At 41.2% G+C, this 19,090-nt stretch overlaps 1 protein-coding gene across 1 annotated transcript in view; it reads right to left on the reverse strand.

Moving 5' to 3' along the window:
- Positions 1 to 17,459, reverse strand: part of GPM6A (glycoprotein M6A) — a 127,322-nt gene extending 109,863 nt beyond the window's left edge. Inside the window, exon 1 of the mRNA XM_075258477.1 lies at positions 17,040 to 17,459. Within this exon, the coding sequence (XP_075114578.1) occupies positions 17,040 to 17,076 (37 nt within the window). The 5' untranslated portion in view covers positions 17,077 to 17,459. The remainder of the gene's footprint in view (positions 1 to 17,039) is intronic.
- Positions 17,460 to 19,090: the final 1,631 nt, after the last annotated feature.

Genomic DNA, 19,090 nt, shown 5'->3' on the forward strand with positions numbered 1-19,090 from the left:
GAGTACAGACTTTATGGGTTCATGAAGACTCTAGAGCAGCGTAGGGAATCCCTATGGCTCCAAACTGTGAAATATTAAGGCATTTTGCTTGTCACTAAAACATGGCAAACAGCAATATAGGGAGGTATAGTATTGTCAGAGCTTATGTACACTTAGTAGTAGGTTGGATGTATTCTTCTAACTAGAACTGTATAAAGGCTTCCCTGTCTGCCTGGATATTATCCAGACTACTGTTGATCTTGCATGTACCCTGCAGTGCACCTTTTACCCCAGACAAATCTTTAATTACAGCTTACTCTAATATTTTATTCTGATCCCATTGCTACAGCAATATTCCATATGGCTAACTGCCAACCATGGAGGTCTTCCACTCAGCCAGCTGTCACTACAATTTAGGAGCTTTATATTCCTCCCCTTTATTTCTTACCTTCTCAGACGATCCCTAAAAATATAGTACGTGGACCCATATAAAGGTCACCAATGTTATCATAAGCATGAAATGGCTCATAGGACATCAGTGGATGAAAATATGTGAAAACTCCTGGCTTTGGCTCAAAAATCTGTACCACAAAAGCTACAAAGTTATATAGGGAACTCCAGCACGAAGTAATCTTGTGGCAGGTATGGGAGATGTTGTCATCTGAGTAAAAACAATAAATGTACCATTGAAGAGGTTCCTTATTTTGGACTATTCCTTTTCATTATAAAGGTCCCTTGATGACAATCTGACAGTAATCACTAGCTATCTCTAGAACCCCTAGCTATTAGATATACACTGGAGAGAAAAGTCTTCAGTTTCCCTGCAGCACCACCACAGGGGAAATTAAGTATTACACAGTACACAATTCTATGGGGGTATTTAATGATAGGGATGACTTACCACATATAATTAGAATATCACATATCTCTATTACAGTTTGTTAGTGTTAAAGTGAAGCATGTGCATTGAGATTACCCGGATATTTATTTTATACTACTTAGTATTCATTCAGATCACGTTTCTTATAACAGTTTAATGGATGCAAAAAAAGAGATTAAAGGAACGGACGCAAAAACAGACATATCCATTGCTATTAGTTTTTTTGAAGGACACAAAAACATAGTATACCATACTGTTGTGTCAGTCCAAAAAAAAAGCGAATATGCTTGAGTATGCTGTGTGATGGCATTGTAGTTTTGGACAAGCAATCTGGAACAATGCGGGCGTCCCTGCCATATTTGTCTATCACAAATCTACATGTAACGTGACTTCTGAAGCTGTTAGAAAATGAAATTGTTTGCACTACAGGTGACTACTTCAACCTTACCCAGTAAGGGCTCGTTCACATCTGCGCCCGGTCTCCGTTCATGCAGGTTTCCATTTCTTGCACAAAACTGAGCAGGAGACGGAAACCTCCAGGACTCAAATGAATGGGTTTGAAAGATGTCCGGCCATGAGCGCCTGTGAGCGTTCTATGCTCTTCGCCACTAAACCATTTTTTTTTAAATCGGACAGAGTCAGACATGCAGTACTCTGTTTCCGGTTTAAAAAACCGGTTTCGCGGCGGAGAGCATTAAAAGCACACGGCCGGACCCGGTCTGACAGCTTTCCGTCTTCTGCATGCAGAACAGACTCCGGGCGCTAGTGTGAACCTAGCGTCACCCCTTGTGTTCTCTGGTCCAGCATAAAAACTGGCATAACCTGCCTAGGAATCTGTACAGAATATAATATCTGCTGGATGAAACTGAATGTACAAGCGTCATCGACGAGATATTCAAAGATATCAATTGTAAGTTGTAGGCGAGCATATCACATAGTAAAATACATACAAAGTTTATAAGGTTGGAAAAAGTAGTAGATTCATAAAACCCAACCAATAAACCTACCACATTAATCCAGAGAAAGGCAAAAAAAAAAAACAAAAAAAAAAAACATGCATATGCCAAATTTCCCTTATTAGAGGGAAAAATTCCTTCCCAAACCCAAACATGGCAAACATGATAAAACCCTGGATCAGAATTCCATCCCAAAATACTTTCCTAAGTTCCTATAGATTGTGATATTTTTAGTTTCTAGAAAGGCGCCCATTCCACTCTTGTCCAAGTTATCAGCCACGGTTGTGGCAATGAGCTCCATTGTCTCTCCATTTTTAATCATTTTCCATAAAGTAATGCTGTTAGCTATTGAAGTGTCCAGTGCGTACCTGCCAGACAGATCAGAAAGGTTTTAAGTCTATGTTTTATTAGAAAATATCAACAAACATTTACTATACAAGTTTCCACCACAAACACAGTAAATAGCTCCAAGCGAGTGAATATCCCACAAAACTACAGCACCAAGAGACTATTTACAGGCAGCATTAAATATCAACCTCATATACACAATTATAGTTAATATATTCAGTTCATTTAATGTATTCAGTATTCTCTGAAAGACAGATGGTGATAGGCTCATTATCATATGTCTACACTCTCCCTGGTTTTGCATGGCTAAGCTGAAGGCGAGGAGACATACTGCAAGAAAACAGGTGGCTTTAAAGTGAGAAATCAGTGTATACACAGGCTGTCTCCAGACTCCAGGTTACTGCACTGCATGCACTAGATTAAAGACAGCCCCTCCTTCCACTGCTATTCTGTACATAGTGAGTAGATTCTACCATCATAGGTCATATAACTATGTGCAGTGAAGAAAAGGATATGTAGGTGTATGAAAACCATCAACAAGTAGTCCAACAGTCAGGGTCCATTCACATGGAGGAAAATGGTGAGGAATTTGGTGTGGAATTTCACACCATCTTCCTCACTGTTTTCCTCCATGTGAATGGACCCTAAAAGGGATGATCCAAGATTTCAACAGAACAGATGAGAAGTGATCCCACTGATCATACGAACAAGGATCCTTTGTCCCCTTGTATGTTTCTATATTCATCTCTATGGGACTGATGTAGAACTTTACTTGGCTTCTCCTCAGTAGTTCCATAGAGATGAATGGAGCAGCTTTGTCTATATTATTGCACTGCTCCATGTCTACAGAGGATATGCAACCACTATTCTTATGATTGTGGAGGCCCTAGCAATTTGATACTGATCACTTATGATTTAATGAATTTAACCCCATTCTTTTCATAGACACATTTCAATTTTCTTTCTTCAATTCCCACATTCCAAAGGCGATGACTTTTTTATTTTTCTGTTCACAGAGCAGTATGAGGGCTGCATAGAGCAGCCTGTAATAGAAGTAATACAGAGACCACCATGGTCGCCTTCAATAGGCTCTCAGCATTCATAGTAATGGATCACCAGTCCCAGGTCTCATTCTCAGGGTCAGCCATCCACACAAAAATGGCGACACCCATGTGCCGATGGGAAAATGGCGCCTTAGCTTTGACCGAGTCATCAAGGGGGTTAATGGGCATGATCATTGTGGGCACTGATTGCAAGCATTGCTGATGGCTTTCTGCTGTATAAGGGCCCATTCACACGGAGTAAATGCACGTGTATTTTTGGCAAAATACACGTGTAAAAAATATACGTGTAAAAATAAGACTTCCATTGAGATCAATGACATTTTACATGCGTATTTTTAAGTCAATGGGAGTCTTATTTTTACACGTGTATTTTGCCAAAATACACGTGCGTTTACTCCGTGTGAACGGGCCCTAATACAACAGAGACCGGCGGCTATGGCACCTGCTCATCTCCTTAGCGGATGCAATATATAAATAACCAACACCTGCCCTGCTATTATGTATTATGATGGATATCAGGAAATGGTTAAAGGTGACTTTCCACTGCCTCCTTCAATAGGAATTGCTCCACTGATTTTGGCACTTTTGGAATTTTTCTCTAGCCCTCACTCATTCCTGAGTAATAATTTCTGTTACTTTTGGCACAATCATACTCTCTACTGTCAGGTGGGAGGTCCTTGGCTGGAGCAGTTAGACAGGGGCTATCCATGTGACAGCAGAGTGCCCAGGTGTGTGAAACTAACACATTATTGCTAAGGAACAATGAGGGCTAGAGAAAAAATTCCACCTGCATCAGTACAGCAGCACTACATAAAGGAAATGTAAAGAAGGACTAGAGTTGGTGAAACATTCTCTTTAAAGGTATTGTTCCAAGATTAACACATACATAAATAGTCTAATATTACAGTTTTGAGCTGTAAGAATATTTGCTCTGCCCAGGAAAAATCAGAAGCAGACATACAGAGGCCCAGAAGATAAGAGATCCCACTGCTAGTTGGTCGGTATGTTCTCAACTAGGTCACATGAAGGGGTCTACGGTCTGTCTCAATGACTAGTAATGGATGCTCTGGGGGCCATGAAGAAGTTTATCTACGACTAGCCCTGATATCATCTGGAAAGATAGGAGCCCACATACTGTTCTATGTTGCCTGAGTCCACCCCTGGGGGAAAAAAAATGTAAACAAATAAAAAAAATATACAAGAATCTAGAGTTGATGACAATATAGAGCACCATATTTTCACATCTTCCAATAACTGGTAGTGATAAACAAGAATTTCTAAGTAAGTCTACTTGCACATGACTGTATGTAACCAGGCCGTGATTAAATGGCACATGGATGATATCTGTATGCCGCCCATGCCTCCTCAGCCCCATTTATTGCTGTTGTCAGTGAGACCGAGCCGCAAAACGGACAGGTGTAGGACCAGTCCTGAGTTTTCACCCAGGCTTACAGCTGCATATACAAGCATGTATATGCGGCCATAGAAATGAGTGGGTACTAGCCATGGTAATCACGGTTAGCACACTGATGAAGCAGTCTTGTGCATGGAGCCTAAGCCTGGGAGAAACATCTGCATCTCCAAATAACATAAGCCAAAATGAGACACATTTTTAATAATTGTCTGCAGTTTCCAATGGAAATGTGCTTAGGGCCACATAGTCATACTAATGCTTTGTTCTGATGAAAAGTCATATGATTCACATTGAGTTGTTAGGCAGCAGAGCTATTATTTCTATAAAGAAAATGTCAAGCCTTTATCTAGTGGAATATAATTAATTGGCAGCAAGTGAGATTGTTCTGATGTACGAACTGCCAGCGAGACAGCGAATGAAAATCTATGGCCCAGGTATTCATAATCACTGCTCAGCTACTGGTCGGTAAAAGCCGTCATACTAATAAATGTAATTTGTACAATAAGCTGCCAAATCCTAAGAGAGATCCGCAGCATCAATTAATGAATGTTATACAAAACTTATACCCTATGCAATAATGCACAGCGTATTAGATGCCATTACCCACAGCAATCCTCACAAACAATAAATGGGCATCCTAAAATGCTTCTTAACTAAAATTTACAGCATGATAGAAGATGTAAGCAATCTCTTACCAACACTGTATAATATATAATGTATCACATAATATACACATACTACACATTCATAATGTGGAGAGGATTTGTATGATCTGCCATTAATAGGTGTTTAAAATGCCAATAATCGTAACATTAATGAATAGCTTCATCATTACAGAAGCCCGTCACCTCTCCTGACATGTGTATTAGTAAATATTTGTTCCTACTACAAATGTTTGAATAAATAGACAAGTATATGTTATCAGTTCGGGGTGTCACTATACAGTTTTACCCTATCCCTGTCCAATCAGCTGACAGTGCCAGGCTGCCAAGAAATCCCCCTTTCAGAAGGGTTAATGGTACCCTGTATGCCAATTTATGAGTACATTGCTAGTTGGAGTAACAGTGGTACGATACAAAACATAGGCTCTATCTCATTCCAGTTACTTTTGTTAAAAGTGGTAAATCGGACACAGAGGCAACAACTTGGCACATCTTGAGCACAAAAAATAGTCGAGTCACCTTTACACTCATATACGCTAGGAAACTGCGTAGATGAGTTACCCTTGGTTCACATTTGGGTTTGATAATCCGTTCGATGACTCCTCATGGGGACCCCCCCCCCCCCCCCCTGAACGGACTATCGAACGCATTTGCAAGCGGTGTGTGTGCACTGAAAGCACACAGATCCCCATAGACTTTAATGGAGTCCGTGTGCTTGCCGCGAGATCTCCGCTCGAATCATGTGACAGAAAATTAGATTGTGAACTACTTTCTTATCCACGTATTCCCTGCGGAGATATCGCAGCAAGCACACAGACCCCATTATAGTCTATGGGGATCCGTGTGCTTTCACTGCACACCGTTTCCAAATGCGTTTGATAGTCCGTTCCCATGCGGACTTCCCCAAACGGATTACCGACGCAGATGTGAATGAGGCCTTAGCAAATTTACCCCAAGGTTAGCATTTATCATTAAAGTCTAGATTTAACAAACACCCTTTTCCAACTAATCTAAGGGGAACTTACCGATTTTTCTGGAGATGTTTGGTCAAGCACTACTGTTTTTCTCAAAGACACACCAAAATTGCTGCTGCATAGACTCTTGATGGTATAACCAAACAAGCACGCTTAAATATCCAAGAATTCAATATATGGCAATATTTTACAAGTTGAGATATTTGTGGCATGCAATATCCTCCAGCCACCTAATGTCTAGGTTATGTCGATGCCTCTTTGAAGTAAAGTAGTACTTTACAGTACATAATTATACATTTCGGTAACTTTGGGTAGGCGGTTTTGCCTCCCTGACTTCATTTGTTTTAATTAATGCTCGATTCTGGACCTTTAATGAACATGAAATTTATGCTAAGCTTTTTTTGGTCACACATCCTGTGCAAAAGCTAAATCAGAGCATTGTAATAACAAGGAACTGCTAAAAAGACACATTAAGAAGATGAGTAATTCAAACTTTACAAAGGCTTACAAGTCACGTTGTAGATTGAAAAAAGCTTTTTGTGTGCTTTTATCCAGCCAAAGAAATCTATATTTTTTTGACAAAATATTACGTTCCCTTCCATAATTATCTCATTGTAGTTTCTGGTCAGTCCATTTACCGTATTTTTCGGACTATAAGACCCCAAATTTCGGAGGAAAATGAGGGTGCGTCTTATAGTCTGAATGTGGGTTTGCAGCATGGCCGCGCTACTGCCACCGCTGGTTTTCTTCAGCGGCAGTAGCGCGGCAATCTGCAGGCCCCGGCAGCTAAGACAGTCCCCGGCATCTGCTGTAATAGACCGGCGGATGCCGGGGAGTGTCTTAGCTGCCGGGGCCTGTGGATTGCCGCGCTACTGCCACCGCTGGTTTTCTTCAGCGGCAGGAGTGTGACAATACTGCAGGCCCCGGCAGCTAAGACACTCCCCGGCATCCGCCGGTCTATTACAGCAGATGCCAGGGACTGTCTTAGCTGCCGGGGCCTGCGGATTGCCGCGCTACTGCCGCTGAAGAAAACCAGCGGTGGCAGTAGCACGGCCATGCTGCAAATCCACTGCTCCTCCGCAGGTCCCGACAGTTAGTTAGCCCCCCCCCGGCCTCATACCTTTAGTGATGCAGGCCGGCTCCTGCACGGCGAGGCCGCAGGAGCCGACCTGTTCCGATGACAGCTGGGAGCCTAATGAAGGCTCCCAGGCCTGTCATAGATATATATTACTATCACGGCTGGTCTATGACCCTCCGCGATAGTAATGTATAGAATCTCCCATAGACGGCAATACACTTGTATTGCCGTCTATGGGACTTGCAATCAAATGATTGCAGGTTCAAGCCCCCTAGGCGGGGGATATTAAAATAGTAAAAAAAAAAAAAAAAAACCACTTAAAAAAAAATATAATAAAAAATAAAATAAATAAAAGTTCACCTCCTTTCCCTAGAATACATATAAAAGTATAACATTACTGTGAAACATATACATTAGGTATCCCTGTGTCTGAAAATGCCCGGTCTACACCTGGCCCCACAAAAAAAAAAAAACGCCCTATACATCCCCGTACAGCTGCAGGGTCACCTGTCAATGTGGCCTTGCAGCTGTTCCAAAACTACAACTCCCATATATTAAATATTTTACCATTTTTTGCCTGAAATTTTTTTTTCCCTATTTTTCTCCTCTAAAACCTGGGTGCGTCTTATAGTCCAAAAAATACGGTAATTAACCCCTTAAAGAGGACCTTTCATGTCTTCAAGAACATGTGGTTTTATATAACACTAGAGAACAGACAGTGTGCTGGATTCAGTGCACTGTCAGCTTTCTCATTATGTGCCCTGGGGCTGGAGATATCAGTGACATTATAATGGCAACGGTCTTTATCCACTGTCAGAAGGGTGTTTCTGACAGTCTAGCTAGGCTGTGAGGAACGCCCCTCCTGACAGTACTATCCGTATTTATGTAGAGTTAGGACTGTTCAGCTGGTGCAGCCATGGTATCAGGGTCGCAGCCTCTTCCGCTGTAAATGTTCAGTCCAGCGTGCATGGGGCTAATTACCTTGCAGCCGATAGGCGTTGTTGGCCTGCTGACTGACACTGGTGTCAGCCTATCGGCATCTGGCTTGAGCACCTGGGCTGGCTGATCGGTCCCGCCTTCCCTCCATTTAAGGAGCATCAAATCTCATTTGCAAAATATGTGTATTTGTGTGTTCCTGTGAATATTCCATCACACTGATAGTTGGTTGGGCAGTAAGCGGCCTTGTGTGTTGTTTGGAACTGGTAGCACACACTGTATATTGGTCTCTGTCTAGCTCAGAAGTTCTGACTAGACAGTCTTGTTTGTTATAGCAGCTGCTTTGAGCTGCCCAGGCCACTTCAGTGATTTAACTGAGCACACCCAGTTGGTGTAGTGATCTGGCAGTGACACTAACTGCCAGACTGTGTTCATACCAGGGTGGTCCTGTGGTTCAGAGCCCAGTAGGGCTCTGCAGAGTTTTATGTTTATTTAGTTTTTGGGTTTTTCAAAAAAATTAAAGCAAAAATGGAGCTATGGTGTGCTTAACCGAGTCTTTAAATAGCACACTAAATGAAACAGATTGTAATATACATAAGCAAAAGCACTGATGCAAGTATTAAAACATAACATTTATTTATCTGGTTTAAAAAATAGGTCCCTTAAACAAGGTCCTCATGTTAAGACCATACCCATGAGTAGTCAAATATACAAATAGACTCAATAGATAAACAATTCAATTCACACCCATGTAGCAGAGTCAAAACCGTCTATTGTATATAGTAATTTTAAACGGTCTTACCAGGGTCGCCTTGCAGGTAGGAGAATTTGATAGGGTCAAGTGTCCAACAAAGAATTTCTACCTATAATGCAATCTCACATTGGCCCTCAATACCCAAATAACTCCCGCCCTGACAAGGGCAGTCCACAGCTGCCCCTGTGTATCCCTGGTATAATTTTTTCTTTTTATAAACCCTGCTGACCATAACATGTGCTGTCAGAGAGGGTGTTCCTTATCACCTAGTGATGGCGCTAACCTGTGAGGAATGCCACTCCTGACATCACTCGTCCATAGATTAGTACTGGGGGCTGTTCTTCACAACTTAGTGTCATGGTTGGGTGGTAAGGAGCGCCCCCTCTGACAGTACAGCGCTATGGACACTACTGTCAGGAGAGGCATTCCTCACAGCTCGGCTAGGCTGTCAGGAATGACCTTCTGACAGTCAGGAGATATCAGTAATAGCACATAACAAGAAATCCGACAGTGCGCTGAATTCAGTGCACTGTTGGCTTTCTAGCAGCATATAAAACTGCATGTGCCCGAGGACATGAAAGGTCCTCTTTAAGGCTAAGGGCCCACATAGTAAGCCTCTGCCAAAAAGCACTTTGGAAAAAAACGTGGCAGATGCCCATTATTATTATTATTATTATTTTTCGTCAGGTACAACTTTCTGATCATTTTTTATTGCTATTATTGGTGGAGGCAAGGTGACTAAAACACAATAATTTGTGCATTGTAGTATTTTTTTAATTTTTATTGTAGTGATATTTGATATTAATAAATGTATCCTTGGTCAGTGCGGGAGTGGTTTAGATAAAACTGGGCACCAATTTCAGAAAAAGGAGAGTGGCCTAAATATGTCAATTTGCACCAGCATTTTGGCAAAAAAAATGTTCTAAAGTAAGTGGTATAAAGCAGGGGTGTAAATTGAGGGGGTGCAGAGGATGCAGTCACACCAGAACCCAAGGGCTTTAGGGAGCCCATAAGCACTGGCATCAGTATTGAGATTGCAGCTTCCATCTGGCCCATAAACCAAGGAGACCCACAGATTACACTAACCACACTAAGGTGGATTAAGCTCCTGTAACCATCACTATCAAGAATTCACTGTAGGGATGAGGTAGGGGGCCCCGGACAAAGGATTGCACCTGGGCGCACAAGACTTTAGTTACGTCACTGGTGTAAAGGAAAGACAAAAGTGTCTAATGTGCCTAGCAAGATGCACAAAATTTATCTCACTTTCATATACAGTATATGAACATTCTCACTACTAGAAAAAAAAAATCCACAGGAAGAGCAGCCATTTTACCTGTCACCTATGAATCAGCGAACACGTCTTGCCAGCCACACTTCTTGCGGTAACGAACATAACTAACATACTTAGGTTATTTCACAAAATTCTGTTTTACTAACATATAATCACTTTCTCATGTTGTACAAAAATTCTATTTAAATTAACTGACACATTCTGTGTGATAATATTATATTACTGCATAATAATACTGTCTTGTCTAGGCAGAGTCTATAGTTCTGTTCATCCTGATTTTTCTAGTTTGTGAAAGGAATATCAGAAAGTCACTATATATATATATATATATATATATATATATATATATATATATATATATATATAGCTATTCAGATTCTTTGGTATACTAGATGTTGCTGTAATAGCGTCCATTATGTATGGTCTATGTAAATCACTTAAGTGGGCGACTCGGAAACCTACATGCTTTAAGCTTCAGCAATAGATTGTAACAATGTACACTCTTTTAACTCTTCTATGTGAAATCAGATCACTAGCTTCCTATAGAGCTAAGATAACCTATAAAACGAATGTGCAGGTATACACTCACCGGCCACTTTATTAGGTACACCATGCTAGTAACGGGTTGGACCCCCTTTTGCCTTCAGAACTGCCTCAATTCTTTGTGGCATAGATTCAACAAGGTGCTGGAAGCATTCCTCAGAGATTTTGGTCCATATTGACATGATGGCATCACACAGTTGCCGCAGATTTGTCGGCTGCACATCCATGATGCGAATCTCCCGTTCCACCACATCCCAAAGATGCTCTATTGGATTGAGATCTGGTGACTGTGGAGGCCATTGGAGTACAGTGAACTCATTGTCATGTTCAAGAAACCAGTCTGAGATGATTCCAACTTTATGACATGGCACATTATCCTGCTGAAAGTAGCCATCAGATGTTGGGTACATTGTGGTCATAAAGGGATGGACATGGTCAGCAACAATACTCAGGTAGGCTTTGGCGTTGCAACGATGCTCAATTGGTACCAAGGGGCCCAAAGAGTGCCAAGAAAATATTCCCCACACCATGACACCACCACCACCAGCCTTAAGCGTTGATACAAGGCAGGATGGATCCATGCTTTCATGTTGTTGACGCCAAATTCTGACCCTACCATCTGAATGTCGCAGCAGAAATTGAGACTCATCAGACCAGGCAACGTTTTTCCAATCTTCAATTGTCCAATTTCGATGAGCTTGTGCAAATTGTAGCCTCAGTTTCCTGTTCTTAGCTGAAAGGAGTGGCACCCGGTGTGGTCTTCCGCTGCTACAGCCCATCTGCCTCAAAGTGCGACGTACTGTGCGTTCAGAGATGCTCTTCTGGCTACCTTGGTTGTAACGGGTGGCTATTTGAGTCACTGTTGCCTTTCTATCAGCTCGAACTAGTCTGGCCATTCTCCTCTGACCTCTGGCATCAACAACGCATTTCCGCCCACAGAACTGCCGCTCACTGGATGTTTTTTCTTTTTTGGACCATTCTCTGTAAACCCTAGAGATGGTTGTGCGTGAAAATCCCAGTAGATCAGCAGTTTCTGAAATACTCAGACCAGCCCTTCTGGCACCAACAACCATGCCACGTTCAAAGGCACTCAAATCACCTTTCTTCCCCATACTGATGCTCGGTTTGAACTGCAGGAGATTGTCTTGACCATGTCTACATGCCTAAATGCACTGAGTTGCCGCCATGTGATTGGCTGATTAGAAATTAAGTGTTAACGAGCAGTTGGACAGGTGTACCTAATAAAGTGGCCGGTGAGTGTACAACCTCTACCTCTTGCTGCTGACAAACAGCAAATCTCAAGTTCCTGCTGTGCGGCCTTTGTTGCACAAACATTGCCTTCAATGCCACTACATGAACAGATAAATACTAGCAATTGAAAGATTAGCGACCATCAAGATATAGAAATTCTGCAAAGACACAAGGACCATTTACTCCAATATAATGAATAATACACAGTGGGCTAGATAAATTAATACTGGGTAGTTTTTAGACAATGCAAAATTAGATCTTATGTACACAGCCATACCGTTTTTCATAGACCTGGTGTGAAAAACGGCACGGCCATTAAAAAACGGTGCTAACATGAAAAAGGACCATGTGTGTCTATGCATTCACATGCCAATGAATAATGGCCACACGATGGCTGTTTTTAAAATGGCCGTCACATGGCCATCATAGAACCAATGATGCATAATTGGTCTATTCACATGCCACTATATATGTACATTTTCACAATCACAGAGTGCACGTCTGTTTTTGCGAGGCATCAGCATTCCATCACGGCTTTCCACTACTACTTAGCCCCAGAGGAATGGGCCTAATCATCAGGGAGTCTTGAGCCGCCGAAATATCGAGAACGAGACTTATATTCAGTGTCATACTGCAATCTCTACCTCCCAATTAAAACAATGGGTGGTAGGTTCTTGGTGGAATCTTCCATAGATAAGGGGCAGAATCTGCCCCCAAATCCGCAGCAAATTCAAACATGTAAACGTACCCTTACAGACTGTCTAAAACACTTAGAAAGTGACCAAAGTGAAAAGCAACTGCACAGAGTACCCCTATCTTAACAGGAGGAACTTGCACATCCATGCATTATACAGACATCCTATTAATTGCAATGAGAGATGTGTAATACACCATTTCTCCTGTGGAGGTGCTGCAGTGGAACTGAACACTTCTACAGGTACATGTAAAAATGGGAGGCACTGGCTCCAGTTTTGGCATATCTAAGATAGGAGCAAACTTGAATGAAAAAGAGATAAAAGAGAGAGAGAGAAAAAAAAAAAAGATGAGAACAAGAGATAAAATAACAATAGTGGCATTTTCTTGAGTCTCATTTGGCTCAGTACAATTACCTGATAATATTTTTCTGAATTTCGTTGCTTGCAGTTCATTATTATTCTGCTTTTACTGTAATGAAGATCATACCTTTAAATACTCACCTCATGCTAATACAACATGTTGTAGTGTAAAGCATAGGGGAAGAAGCTTAGCCCACCTATCATAGCTATGAGCTAATGGATCAGAGCTAAAAAGCAGCCAAATAGTGAATGCTAAAGAAATTTATAGAAAGGAAGCATTGCTAGTGCCTTCTCAGTTTTCTGATTGAAGGAGTGGTCTGTCACACATTTTATTATTTAATGCTGCTGCTAGTGGGGCCATAAACATAAGACGTTACTCACCTCTCCCCAGGCCTCTGTTTCCAGTGGTATCAGCTCCATTCGCCCTCCAACTAACATCATCAGTGACGTCTGATTTGTGCTAAGTGACCGCTCCAGTCAATAATGGACCTGTGATAGGTTGTAGCAGTCACCAGACACAAACAACACAAAGACCTGTACACAGACAAATGGATTTGCTGCCAATATAAACAGAGGCCTGAGGAGAGGTGAGTAATATCTTATGATGTTTATGACCTCTCTAGCAGCAGTATTAAAGAAAAAAAAATAGGATGGACAACTCCTTTAATCTTTCCACTAAATGTGTAATCCTTATTCTAAATTAAAAAAAAGAAAGATTAGATAATACAAACCACTGACATTGGTCTGAAGTGTAATGACAGGAGAGACAATTACATCCTTGGTCACTGCCACCAACAGAGACTTTGAAAAAAAAAAACCACAACAGCTTGATTTTGCAATAATCTTACACGAGATGCTTATTATCCTACACAATCCTTTCTGTTGCCAAGCAGTGGATGCTTTATGAATAGCAGCCTGTCAAGGTTTTTGTAGCACTTTGCAATATTATATTACATAGATTTCATGAGAAAGTGGAGTCCTCAACCAAATTAAAGCCAAGGTAAAGATGGACACATCTGCATGTCTAGAGATATTTCTTCCATTTTTGTTCTGCATACTAACACCTACTGGAGTGCAGTTGTGCAACAGCGACAAAAGTTACATTTCATCAATATGTCTAAATCCTGGCCAACCTGCAATCCCCACCAACTTTACAAACAGATGTACAAGATAAAAATGGTAATAAATGTGTCACAAAGCAGATAAAGGCTAGGTCTGCGCCCACTCTCTGCCTTGGGAAACCTGGCAAACCCATTATAGTCTAAGGAATCTCTGGGTTTCCGAAGGTTTGATTTTTTTTTAAGCAGATTGGGTTTCCGTTCGGAGTAAACCTAGGGTACCTTGTACAGGTGATTCTACAGTTTCCAAATATGATTTTGATATGCAGCTTTAGAGCCAAATTTCATATATATTACAGTTGTATTCCGGTAAGCTAAAGCACCCTCCAAAGGACTGCTTGCAGACTCCCTTTAAGGATCCATTCTCACCATTTTCCTCCATTTTCCTCCATGTGAATGGACCCTAAGGGTCCATTCACACAGAGTTTTTTGGTGAGGAAAAAATATGCTTCAGGAATTAGGAAATGTTTTTTTAACTCCAACACAGTAAATGGACCTTGAAAAAAAAAAAACCGCTAGCGATTTTTCAACGCAGTTTTTGTCAAATCCACGTGGATTTTCCATCTCCCATTGACTGAGTTGGTTTTTGCAGGCGGATTCCGCCTGAAGGAAGTTTTTTTTTCCGCTAGTGGGGAAAAAAAAGCTAGCGGAACCCATACAACTTTTTGGAGAGGCGTTTTTTTCCACATGGATTCTGACACGGATTCAGCGCCAAAATCCTTGCCAAAAAACTCTGTGTGAATGGATCCTAAGGCAGAGGCCCCACATTGCGAACACGCAGTGGCAAAAAACATGCAATTTACATTAAATGCAAAGTGGATAGGATTCTAGTGAATACCATCCACACATTGCTGAAAAAAATCTGCAGCGGAAATGCTGCGATTTCAAAAACGCAACCCGCAGCATGTCAATTATACCCACAGAAAGGTATAATAGAAGCAGAAAGTCCTCAGGGGAAACTCTGCAAACTTTCATTGAAAAACGTAGTGGAAAAAAATATGATGCGTTTCCACGAGGTATTTTCAGCAGCGGTTTTTGGCAGCGAATTACTGCATGGGGCTTTAGCCTAAGACTGTCATATGAAATGCCAGTCTTAATAAATTCCATATTATTTTAAAGCTAAATGCATTATGAAAGAGATGTATATACAGTTGTAAACAAGGACCATCATTTTGTAAGTATGAAAAAATAGGAGTATATGAAATATTTGCGAAATGAATATGTTTATCGCCAGCCCACAGCAGGCCTTACGTCCTTTATGTACAGACTAAGGAACTAATGACAAATCCGAGACCTCAGGCATGAAATTGTCAACAATTAGTGTCTATCATAAACTTCAGTGACTTCTCACAATCGCACAGCTACCACAGGATGTCAGTGTTGTAGAAATCGCTGGATCTGTAAATCTTCATTCTATGCATTTTAGGCAATGGAGGATGGATAAAGTGTAAAGACAAAGCCTTAATGCTATTTGTTCTACAAGCCCATAAAATCAGATAGACGGACATGGTCGAAACATAAAATATTCCTAATGACAATAGATTGTTGTAAACAGTACAGCACAACACATATACAACAACGTATTATGTATATATAGGAAAGCAACAATGACAACAAATATAGCAAAGCAACAGCATGGACCACAATGTTTGGGCTCCTTGATGACATGAAATTGTGTCACTAGATTTAAAAATCTTTAAAAACCCCATATAAAAACAAGTAAACAATACGTCAACATGGCCACCAAATCGATAAAAAAAAAGGAAAAACACGAGTGCTTTGCCTGAGGCGTCATGGTGTCCGTATTATTTCATTACTAAGCTCTCCCACTGAATTTTTTTTTTTTTTAATTAAAACGCATTCATCACTTTCTGATTAATAATTGTTCCGGTTTCTATCATAACCACAGTAAAATGAGATGAATGGAATGTATACACATCACACTACACCTGCTGGAAGCAGGTTATCATATCCAAGATCGCCTTTAATTTCCAGCACAAAGACATAGAAAAACAAGTCAGCATAAAAAAACAGGATTCATTTAGCGTAAGTAGGTCAGGTCTAATGAGAGAGTGCAACAACACAGATGAAAGATGTGGCAAATAAAAACCCACTGACCAGTTTACATAATTCCTCAACACGCCGCATCAGCTACTAAATAAAATCATATAAAGGCAAAAATAAAATCTGCAAAGAAGATTATTATACAATAACGCCAATTCTGCAGAACTGGATTTGGTGGATCTGATTGTTGCTCACGGCGGTAAACACATAGTAATACACAACAATACTGTAGAGTAATACACAATAGGCAGATACTGTATGTCTCTTATAACCCTGGCATAGAACACAGACTAATCATGTTCGCCCCTCTAGCCCTATGTAAATCTTTATCCCAATTCTTGTGCTCCATTGAATCATGGAATTAATGGCTACATTGACTTCTTTGTGAGCCCAGCTACCTATACATATTGTCAGTGTCTGTTGCACAGTTCACTCTGAGGTCCTAATTTTTCCCAGCAAGGCAAGCGTGAAAGGCTAAAATAAATGAAGATTAGTGTTCCTCTGATGGGAACAGGTTCACAGCCCCCGATACACGGCTATGTGTCTGGTTGCCTGCATTGCCAAGCGCATACACATTGCAGAAAAAAAAAAGAATAAGAGGGTTTTGCTAATCCTGGCAGCACATATTGCAAGACAAGAGGATACGGAGTAATCACATAAACACATTACCTTTCTGTGTCTGTCCTTCTTCCATGTTTTCTTCCATGTCCACCTCTCTCTCTTGCTGGAAAGAAACTAATAAGGAGCTGTAGTGTGATGTAGCTACAGTGTGTATATGGCTGTGCACCTACAGCAGTGGCTGAGCAAGCCTTGTGTTCTGCACACACTCCCTCACTGCCTGGCTTTTGCTTGGAGACAGCCTGTCAAGTGGAATTTCATTCAAATTACTCTTCCATGAAGATTATCAATTTCTCTGCTCAAAGCTTCCCATTGTACACCAGTGCGAGCAGGTACTGCCACTGCCTCTCATTCAGCTAGATATGGGAAGGTAGCATGGGAAGCTCAGCTTTCCTGTCTCCAGCTACAATTGCACATACAGCCTAGGAGCTAAGGGTTGTATTCTGAGCCTGAAATTGGGAACAGGCTGTGGTGAGAACAGATGAAGGGGCGTATCTCTACAGAAAACAGACCACCAACTGCAAATACCCCCTACTTGCTGGCAAAGTGGAAAAGCCCAAATGTCTGTGGGCTCTGTCTGCTGCAGTAGGGGCTGTTCTCCCAATTAGACCCATTACAAATTACATGCTTTGCTGGTTCTATGTGTTGCTTTTATTGATCACAAAGCTATTTACAGCCCCCGCTTTGCAAGGCGCAGTGAATGGGAGAGGGGGAATAGGTGTGCAATACAAGCATGATGTCACCCAGAGATAGAAATATAGGCTGGCACACTTGTTTCATATATACGTAGCTGGCAGGCACAGGAATACATTGGGAATGAAAGGCAGATTCCTTTGTCTGTACACCACGGGGAAGGGTACATAGTGGCAGTGCCATTTTGAGGGAGATTTTGGAAGCTTGGCAGTCTGATTTGAAATGCAAATCACAATCTGCAGTCTGAGGAGAACCGCAGCCGCGTCTGTGTCTGAGTGACAAGCTTTTCATTTTCACATCTCAGGCAATCTAGAACATTTCTCAGGTGGCGGTACAATGGTGAGCGACGCTTGTATCCGTCGCCTTGTTTACAGCCTGTAAGAAAAAAACACCATCTTTCATGTACAGTCCTTCACCCTGGATACCATGTATCCTACACATGGTAGGCAGAGAATACTGAATAATGCCTTCATCCACAGCACTGTTTATGATGTGGTCACAATGAAAAATTCCTTAATAACAATTGGAAAATGGGGAGGTTTAATAAAACATGTTTTTATATTCTCTATTAAGAAAGGATTCTTCAAAGACTTCATTAACGTTTTCCAGAAGGCTGTTCTTTGAAACGATATTATACAATTTGTTTGTATTTAGAGTTACAACGTAAAGTATTTTTAAAAATAAAATATATTTTTCAGATTTTGTAGCTGAAATAATCCTGGAAAGCGTCTCACAGAGACCATGGCTATGTCCTTTCTCTCACTGCTAGTCAGGACCATATATATTTATATATACCATCAGCCCGTCTACTGTATGAAAGTGACAATGCCATTAGGGTGTGGAGATCTGCTGTTTTCACCTAACAAGTTTTTTTTATCCCATTACTGAATATATTTATATTACAGCTTATTTTGACCTACCCTTACATTAGTTCACCAATATCAGATCAGTGGGGATCTGGCAACCAGCATTTGCGTTGCCACCACAGTTTTTCGCGCAGCGCTTTTTTTCCTGTGGCCCATTATGTGGGTCCTTAGTCTTAAAGGGTTTTTCCGTGACTTTTAAATGAATGACCTAGCCTTAGAGTACAGCACCTCTGCTACTTTTACTATTTCTAGGATAGGTCATCAATTAACATTGAGTGGGGTCTGACACCCAGGAACTTCATGGATCAGCTTGTTGATGCAACAGTGGCACTTCCAATTATCTGGTACCATGTTCCATTTACACATCACACAATTTTCTCAACAACCTACCCGCTTTGTTGGAGATGTGGCATGACAAAGGGGACACTACTGCATATCGTATGGGACTGCTCCGGGGTAAGGAAATTCTAGGAAGGAGTGCATTGAGTTATTTCTAGGGTATTCTAGATTGATGTCTTTCAGACCCCAGTTTTTATCTCACAC

Source organism: Leptodactylus fuscus, chromosome 1 (genome assembly GCF_031893055.1).
Source record: "Leptodactylus fuscus isolate aLepFus1 chromosome 1, aLepFus1.hap2, whole genome shotgun sequence".
Lineage (NCBI taxonomy): Eukaryota > Metazoa > Chordata > Amphibia > Anura > Leptodactylidae > Leptodactylus > Leptodactylus fuscus.